Raw genomic sequence first — 9,349 nt, forward strand, 5'->3', positions numbered from 1 at the left:
AACTTTATTCTTGCAAGGCGTTTGGGGCAAAGAACAACTTTCACCAGGAAATAGTTCAAGACGAGAGAATGAAGAAAATAAAGTCGCTTCTGTGATCTAAAGAACTTGACGACCAGAAATTTGTACCTTATTGCATATATACTATGCAATGGATTCGTATCACAAAGCGCAAAGTGTTTTATCATTTCAGCTATGTCAGTGCGTTGGCAAGACAATTTTCCCCATGGTGACCTGCTGCTTTGGCTATGAGCTGCCTTCATGACATTTGCATTAAAGGGTATGTGCTATCGTGGACAAGAATACCCTGGAAGTGCGAGCGTTAATCAAATTCCATCTTTGCGTTCAAGACCGCTGGAAACAGTGGGTCACGTATGTCCATCCCGAACGCAGATGTTAGCGCGGCTGATTCCAGCAGGTAGAGCAACAATAAATATGGTCGACGCTCATGTGTCCTGGGCAATTTTGTCCCCGATGGTACATTCACCAAACAATGGATATGCTCTGTAAGACGATATACGGGAAGCACCTGTACTTTAACGGATATAGTACAGATTCAGCATACGGAGTCTTTCTTCTTTTTTTTTTGAATACGGGAAGCACCTGCACTTTAACGGTTATAGTACAGACTCACCATACAGTGTGTTGCGTTTTCTGAATACAAAGAGCACCTGTACTTTTACGGTTATAGTACATATTGAGCATACAGAGTCTTCCGCTTTCTAGATACGAAAGCACTCGTATTTTGTGTTACGGTCTCTCTTTTACGGATGTCCGCTCTACAGAAATGACCATTCTTTATTTACGGAAAAGCGTTCGGTCCCACATTACCATCAGATTCGCCGTAAAATGAGGAATTTTTTAACCGTGTACGCAGCCCTGCTGCCTACCCCCGAATACTCTTCACATCACGCGAGTGCCGTCAGTGATCACGGTCATCGAGCTGACCATGTTCTCGTGTGTTAGGACATGTGAGATGGTGCGTACTTAGAAAGCGAATGTTTGCTGTAACTTGCACTGTGTGTACAATTACGTGCCTTATTTCGTGTTATGTTGATGCGCCCTTCGGGTAAAACGGGGACTTCAGCTATTTGACTAATATACGAGACGGGCATACTAGTTGATTGACCTACTGGAAGATTTCGAACGCGTGAGGTATAAGTTTGTACTTTCAGTCCTCAGTAAACAGAGAAAAGCGACATCACCCCTTACCGTATGAAGCCCACACATAATAAAACGAAGCAAAACATCAGGAAAACTATTTGTGACAATACTTGAAGTGTGTATATCACAACCTAAGATGAATTGAAAAAAATATTTTCCCGCAGTGGGAGCCAAAACCACAACCTACGTTGAGATGTTACTGAAGTTCTCTCTTATGGCGTCTGGAGAGGCGTATTAAATGTTGCGCGCCTGTAGGATAGGACGACGCCATACACTAGAGGCTTTAGGTATGTTACCCAATATGTTACCGCTATTGTTATGGAATATGGGAGCAATACATTTCCCATATTGCACACCGAGTATAGCTAGAGTAGTTGCATAAGGAAGGACTTACGACTTGCACCACGCCTTCCCTGTGGCGTAGGACGACAGAGGATTGATGGTGCACGTCCTGGTACAGAACCTCTTGAATAGCTGAGGTGTCAACCTGCGTATACACGTCATTTTTGGAGTTCGCTATCAGTAGAAAAATGTGTGATCCTTTGTTTGATGCCCTTGGGGTATTCCGTGCTAAAAATGTCACTTCTATTTTGTAGCTCCACAGTAGAATTTTTGTTTTGCTTAAGTTGCGTTGTTCGTGTCCTTATAATCTGCTGCTTCACCCTAATCCTAATTTTTACACAATTTAGGCCTAATTTTTATAGCACTAAATGTTCCATTTTCGTAGTAAATATATCAATAGTTCAAAGAACAGATTATGCATGCATTTTCATATTTCAAAATCATTACAGAAGAATCACGGATTTCGTAGAATATCCAGTTCACTTGCAAGGAAAATTAAAGAAAACAAACTAAATCGTGTTAATAGCATAAATGTTTGTGTAGGAACGATCGCTGCAGACAGACCTCTGCTCATGCAGCGCTTTGTTTCCCTATATGGTATCGGTTGACGCGCTCGCAGCATGCCATTGGTCAACAGACGACGGCACACCATCTTGGCGCCATATCGTAGCGGTCGCCGTCGAACAGGTTCTCTTGCGCGGCACTACGCTTTCCTTTGCATGCTTTCGCCATACTCTCCTCCTCCGCTTTCCACATCATGCTTTCACTGTAGCATCCTACTCCGCTTTGTTCATCGCGCTCTCTCCGCTATCACAGTCTTCCATCACCCGCTTCGCTCCGCGCTCGCTCTTTCATCTTTAGCTGTGCTCGCTCGCTCGGTTACGCCGAGGGTGGCCGAGGGAAGCTTTTGCCACGCTTTTGACGCCGAGAGACTGAGGCCTGCCGACGCTCAATGCAGGAACGGGTGCATAAGAGCGGCGTTCAAAAATTTACGTTTAAAGTTGTTTGTTCAAATTCTGCGCAGTACTTCAGTGTAGACTACGATAAATCTACGCTTAGTGTACCCTCATCAAGAAATCCAAATAGGGCAGTACAATTGCGCTATCTACCAAAGGTAACTTTTTTGTCTGATTAAATAAAAGTTTACTTGGATTACAACCAATCGCTTGTTATCAGAAAATCAGAAACTTGCTAATCAGAAAAAAGCACTTCGTGTTACTTCAAAAATCTGTTTTTTGTCACGTTTGTTCTACCATGTACAATATTATTATATTTATTAAAAATTACACTGCATGTATGTACTTGAAACAATGTATTGCGTGACAAAGCAGCTGTAAGATAAAGAGCAGAAATTTTATTGTCACGCCTAATGCGTGCTTGTTTACAGCAGCAGGTTAGAAGAGGATATACAGGCTGGAAAAGCAGCCGCTGATATGTAGCCGGTCACCCGACAGACCATCATCGTGCTACTTTCAGCGTCTTTCTTCTCAGCACTGAATATTTTTAAAGTTGTAGCTTAGATGACATATCAGTGCATGTCGGAGGCCCGTATGTGCAAGCACTGTTTTCATCTATGGCACATTCCTCGTTCCCAAAGATTTGTCATGTTCAACGCCCATGCTTGTACGTTGTATGTGATCGATTGAAATTACCAAGTGAAGTATTCCTCTTTCACGCAGAATATTTACCTGGATACATAACATTGTGAACGTTCTGAATGTGGAAGGGGTGAAGTCTCCATAACAAAAACTCTTCAGTTTTTTTCGGGACACTTCTTTTCCTCTTCTAAGCCTAGAGAATTTCGTTATTCTTGTGCTGCTGACAATGATCATGAAAACGCTCTTTCCGCTACATCACACTTCTAAATGCATTCATTGCACAGTATGCTAAACCCACTACGAAACGAATGTGTGTTGTCGCCAAATTTGCAATTACGCCGGAGTGCAGGTGTCAATAAGTTTTGACAAGAGGGCGAGAAGACAACGAAACTTCTCTTTTGGGCAATAACACGCAGATGTTGGGCATCTATCATATTTGGGGGCCGTGTACACAATAAAAAAATAGAAAATGTACAGCATAGCTGGCTAATTGTGAAGGCTCTTTAGGCTATCTAGTTTGCAGCAAGAATGCTTTTGCTCGCTTACCGTGTCCAACAATTGTCCTTCGTGAGTGCTCGTAACAAGTAGCAGTTTATCAGCCAGCACCGAGCTCTTTTGAAGATTCAGAGTTAGATTACTGCTCAGGCGTAGGACCAAGTTTTTGCTATTTGTTCTCTCTTGCAGAATAGTTGGATACACATAGAAGCCTTGTTCTGCCAAAGAAAGATAATGAACAACACGCATCGTCAAATGAACCTGCATAACTAACAAATTTTTTCATCATCTCGCATTTCAACAGCAGTTACACAAACACTCCTCCGTCAATTTCCATCGTCGTCGCCGGCATTGACGTCGACGCTGCCATGAGCTTCCGTATAGAATCCAAGTGCTATGAGATTGCTGCCGTTCGCCGTATACTGCAGGTGGGAAAGCGTGCGACGATGAGCCGAGAATAATGGCGGCTTGGTTTCGCCATCTCGCGCGCGGAAGGGGAAGGGGCGTCTAGCGGAGAGACATGTTCGTGCTAGGAGGGCGCAGGTTAACTTGACGAGAGCTTTTTCCTCGCATTTCTCCGAGCGTCGTGCGCATAAGTGAGTTGCGAGAGAGACATCTGAAGGCTGTAGTCGAAGTTCTTGAGATTTGGGGCCTTTTTGTTGACGACTTTCACTTCTAATGTGCATTTACTTACGTGCAACTGCGACTGGTGCGCTTTCCTGCCAAGTAAGCGTCGCCTCACACACCATTTAAACGGTATCATAGTGACTGGAACAGAGCCGGTAATGCCGAATCGGCTGGGGTTTGTCTTTTCTTTAGTGGTTGGTCAGTCTCAAAGTGGCCCCGCGCAGCAAAATGTTTACAGCTTCGCAGTGCGTCATTGGTAGTGCCGCAGTGCCATGGTCGACGGCGGCAGAAGGACGTGTCACGTCGACACGCTATGCGTATGCGCCGCATAGCCATGGGCAAGAGGCTAAGTATAATCTTCAAAAGAAACATTTTACTAGAAAACTAATTCGCAGTGACAATGCGCCGTTATTCATATGTCTGTAGCCGCAAACAAGCACCTAAACCCAGGCCGTTAAGCTGTGCTTCGGCGAAACCCTCAGAGTTAGACGTGGTGGTTTATGAACAACTGCTGCCGAACTCAAAGCAGGAAACGATATAACAATAGGAATAAATATGTATATCAAACATGTCATTCGACCCTTCTAGTCAGTGCTCAACGCTTCGAGGCGGCTCCACGAAATCTGGACATATATCTAGCTTATTTCGAAGTATGTATTTGGCGTCATGTAGTGCAGCTTTGCTAGGGACAAATGGAGCAAAACACGTTTTCCCCCGTGGTATACTAGTACCTAGAAGAATGGAAATTTCAAAAAGTGATCGTTTCTCTGTCTATATCGCAACTCACGCAGAGGCGTGATCCTCGGGCAAGTGCGAGAAAAAAGGTGTCCAAGTTACTACGGGTCTGCTCTTCTACCCCGGCCGCAGCACGGCTCTGCTGACCACCACATCCTCGGGGTAATCAGCGGTGGGGTCAATGCTTGGGTGACCTTAGATGGCAGATAGCTTCGTGTGCGCTGTGTTCTCGCGACTGGTTTGCGTCGAAGCGAGAGGCAGCAGGAGAAGTAATTAACGCGCCGCTGCTGAGGCTCTTAATGCCGCTGGTGTTCTGACAGCGAGTGTCTGGAGTCATCCAGTGAGACGTGTCAGTGTTTGCTAGTCCCTGCATGACACCCTGTTTGTTGATTTGGTTAGTAAAGGAATTTCTACTGCTGTTTACACCGCACGCAAAACCACTAAGCTTAACTTCGTTTAGCTGTCTAATAAGTTTCTATAGCAATATATTCACCTACTTTACGACAAATTGCGGCTTATTTGACTAAGAAACTGGTTCGTTGAAGGAAATCAGGGAAATTCAACAACTTTGCGAAAGCTTGTAGTGTAGTGATGAAAACTGTCATGACACACATGCATACACAAAGGTCAGTTTCCCTAATACAAAAGCTGTAAAGGTGGGTAGTTTTACACGCCACAAACAGGGTAGTCGTAAAGAGCCTTCACATTTCTTCACAACATACATTGACGACACTTGCCTATCGTCCCTGCTACCATTCACGGCACGGCGACACATTGCTAAGCATTTCCTTTATCTCTGTCGAGGCAAGCACAACTAAAAATTAAACAAACCACAAACGAAGCTTGAACTATACGCTGCAAGATGGTAAGGGGTAGCAAGCTATTTATTGTCACACTGCAACGGACCCGTCGCTCAAGCGCGAAAGGGGTCACGTAAAATTAAGACGGTCATCATGTCATAACACTGCCAGATACATAGGGCGCTATTTAAAAGGTCAATAAAAGAAAAGATTCGGTAGAGCTAGATTTAAATATTGGGCTTCTATAATTTAAGGCATTCGTCATTCGTAGGGAAACACAACTTTCCTATGTAACCGAGAAGATGGCAAAAATAGAAAGTTGTGGTGGCGCCACCTGCGTATGTCAATGTACCTCTCATGTAACATCAGCACTGGCTGATTCACTGCGAAGAGCATACAAACATTTCAGAGGGAGACAGCGTCATCTCCGCCACACAGCACGGGTGGTTCAAATTTACAAGCAACAGCCGGACCTTCGGGGGAAAGTTGGCACATAAGAAAGCGATGTGTTTGAAGATGGAAATTTACGATAATAAACTTCTAGCAGTCCATATAGCTCGATTTCCTATTTCCCTTTAGTATCTTCTTAAAGTGCCCGGCTTTTTTTTTCCCGGGTCAGCTCAGCGACACCGTCATTCGGGAACTCAGTGCACCTACCTACTATTCATCAGCGTGTGAGAATTTGACTGAATGAAACGATAAATCAACTCGTGTAGAAGAAGCACAGGCAAATACATTTACATATTACGGCCAGGAGACAGATCTGAGTAGTGCTAACATGACAGAGAATGTGCTAACGCGTTATGTCACCGTTCATTGCCATTTTGATCACGCACTTTTTATGTGAAATAGGTATATATTTCCGCCGTATATGTTCGGTCAAAGCGTGGGAATATTCGCCATTGGTCTCTCTGGTGAACTTCTTATATGCAATATAATACATTTTGGGGAGTAATTTGCCACTATAGTAAAAGTGAAGCTTTTTTTAGAAAAACGTCCAACTTTTAAATAAAACATGAAATCGTCAATGGCGATCGGTTGGCCAGAATGAAGTGAAATTTCATTTTGCTGTACCAGCGATAGGGACACAAGTACCGCGTCTTTCATAAGGTTACTTAGCAACAGTGGTCTCAATGATCTCTAGCTAAATGCACTGAAAAGGGGCAAGGCTTTTATTTGGACTTCTTGCCTTTCGAAATACTTCTGATAACCTTCGACTACTGTCCTCGCGCGGTTCTGTTTGGTGAAAACAGTTTTGAAAATATTGTATTCGAGAAAGAAGGTTCAGCGGCAATATGTGTAAATTCGAGTTTCTTGGAGGAATCCTGACGTTTCTCACAACGCTTTATAGAACAGTCGCAAAAACAGGCAACGATGGAGAGAAATTGTTTCCGAAAAGGGTACATTTCAGGTTACAGATGGTAGTGACATTGGCAAATACCTTGAACAATGTAATAAACGTAACCCAAAAGTACCTTTACGGGACCGAAAAAACACGCAGATGCAATGCTGTGGATGAACGTAGTGCTGTGCACATCAAATTCATCGCAACAACGGACAGATGCCCGAACAACAGCTGTCATGAATCAACAGGACATCAAAAATTTACCGTGGCCGCGCTGTGTACAGCGAGGGAAGTTTTACATGTTACTAAGAAAAATTATTACCTATAGTCTACTTTAAATTATTGCCAAGGCCATTTACAAGGAACACCCATGCACATTCTTGTTTGACTGCGCAGGGCTTGACTACTTTTTGTGCGTTCTCTTTTTCACTGGAATTATTTTCAGGTAGGAATAATCACCCACGCATATTCTTAGCGAGCACACCCCCGTATAGACAGTCCATTCATTCATACTGTTTTGCTACAGTATGTACGACCGATGTTCCCTCGAAAGGTTTTGTACTACCTCTATGTCGTAGCTTTTAGCCGAGTGTTGCAAACTGCGCAGTTACTCATCATTGTGCGCACCTTTATCGGCACTACGTTTCTCATATATTCAAGTAACGTTATCCACTGCGAATATGGACAAAAAGACAATAGACGGGCACTGCACAAAGTTTTCCGATATTCGCAGGGAATAACATTATTTGAACGTATGAGCAATGTGCTGCTAAGGGACGTTTGTACAATGATGAGTAACATGCACAATTTTCATTACGCTAAAGAAAGAATCAGTGAAGGCACTGAAAGGATTTAAGCATTAAAGCACATGTTTGTATGACTCAACAAGTTTAACCCAACTTAGGTGCGCGGGTCTTGCCGCAAGAAAAAAAATTTATAAATAATAAAGCTCTTCGGCAAGTTCCTCCCGATCACACCTCTAATCGATGCTTAACTGCAACTACATTTTGTTAAGTTTTATATTATACTGCCTTCACTGAGGGGGGAAATTCAAGAAACTTATAATAGATTTACCTGCTCGGGTGGATTGGAAAAGTGAAAGGAAAGACATGAGTACAAGTATGTCTAGTTTGTCCATGTTCATAGAAAGCGCCATTTTCAATGCTTATGTTCACTCTGTCGACATGCGCAGCAACACGTCTATCTATTATATATAGTGGACCACAAAAGCCGCACAATGTTCGTACCACAATGCGTCTTGGCTCACGTTGTTAAGCCGCCGGAAAGTTCATCCTGCCATCGGCGACTTCAGCTGAAACTGAAAGCTTATTGTGTTTACACCACCTCATGTGAACGGTGAACGCAAAAGGTGTCGACCTTGGTTCCACTGACCGAATTCACCTATTACAAAGAAACAACATAAAGTTCATCCTGACTGTCACGTTCTATGACACAGCGTAACGATCACAAAAACAAGTACAAGACGACACACGAAGCCAACAAGCCAAAATTTGAATGAATGAATGAATGAATGAATGTGTGGTTTTTATTGGCGCAACAAGCCAAAATTTCCACCGTCTTGAAGTTCATTCTGACATTGCGGACTTGGAGTAAAACTCGAAGCTAATTGTGTTTATACCACATCATTTGAACACTCAGCGCTAAAAATGTGCCTACTGGTGTCCTAACAGAGGTCACCTATTCTCCTTGCATCAAGTGCCTCGCCCCACATCATAAGCTCGAGCCTTATGTGAATGTCAAATTCTTTCTAGAGCACTGAGTCTGAAAGAAATGAGGCTCAACTTTAGTAGGGGGCCCCGTCTCATTGTCACTCGCTTTGATGCCGATGTTGCAAACCTGTGCACTCTTTTCTATAACTCAAACAGCCGTATTGGCAGAATTACCAATGATCTTTTTATTTGGGAAAGAAACAACGTAAGCGATCGGTTCTAATTACTGAAGCAACTGAAAATGCAGCAGCATAAGCCTCGTAAATGCATTAAGAAGGAGAGCAAGACAATGCCTTCCTGTATAAGATAGTACATTTTAAATGGTGATTCAAGTTTGTCCCAAACGCTGACGCAACTAAAGCTGAGATTAAGAGAGAATGCTAGCAGTGTTTGCTGTCCAATAGACAAGCAAGAGCAAGAATTCAGGCATAACCAATTTTTTGGTTATGCTATCATTGCTAATGCAACTAGCATTGAGCAACTCATGCACGCGTAATTTGGTGATCAGAGATGCAA

At 43.3% G+C, this 9,349-nt stretch overlaps 1 protein-coding gene across 1 annotated transcript in view; it reads right to left on the reverse strand.

The window, feature by feature from the left end:
* The window catches only part of LOC142564563 (venom metalloproteinase antarease-like TtrivMP_A), a 51,868-nt gene extending 43,594 nt beyond the window's left edge, over nucleotides 1-8,274 (reverse strand). Inside the window, exons 1-3 of the mRNA XM_075675610.1 lie at nucleotides 8,178-8,274; nucleotides 3,648-3,814; nucleotides 1,556-1,648 (exon numbers count right to left, since the gene is read on the reverse strand). Of these exons, the coding sequence (XP_075531725.1) occupies nucleotides 1,556-1,648; nucleotides 3,648-3,814; nucleotides 8,178-8,259 (342 nt within the window). The 5' untranslated portion in view covers nucleotides 8,260-8,274. The remainder of the gene's footprint in view (nucleotides 1-1,555; nucleotides 1,649-3,647; nucleotides 3,815-8,177) is intronic.
* Between the last annotated feature and the right edge of the window lie 1,075 nt (nucleotides 8,275-9,349).

The sequence above is a fragment of the Dermacentor variabilis genome, chromosome 11 (genome assembly GCF_050947875.1).
Source record: "Dermacentor variabilis isolate Ectoservices chromosome 11, ASM5094787v1, whole genome shotgun sequence".
In the NCBI taxonomy this organism is placed as follows: domain Eukaryota; kingdom Metazoa; phylum Arthropoda; class Arachnida; order Ixodida; family Ixodidae; genus Dermacentor; species Dermacentor variabilis.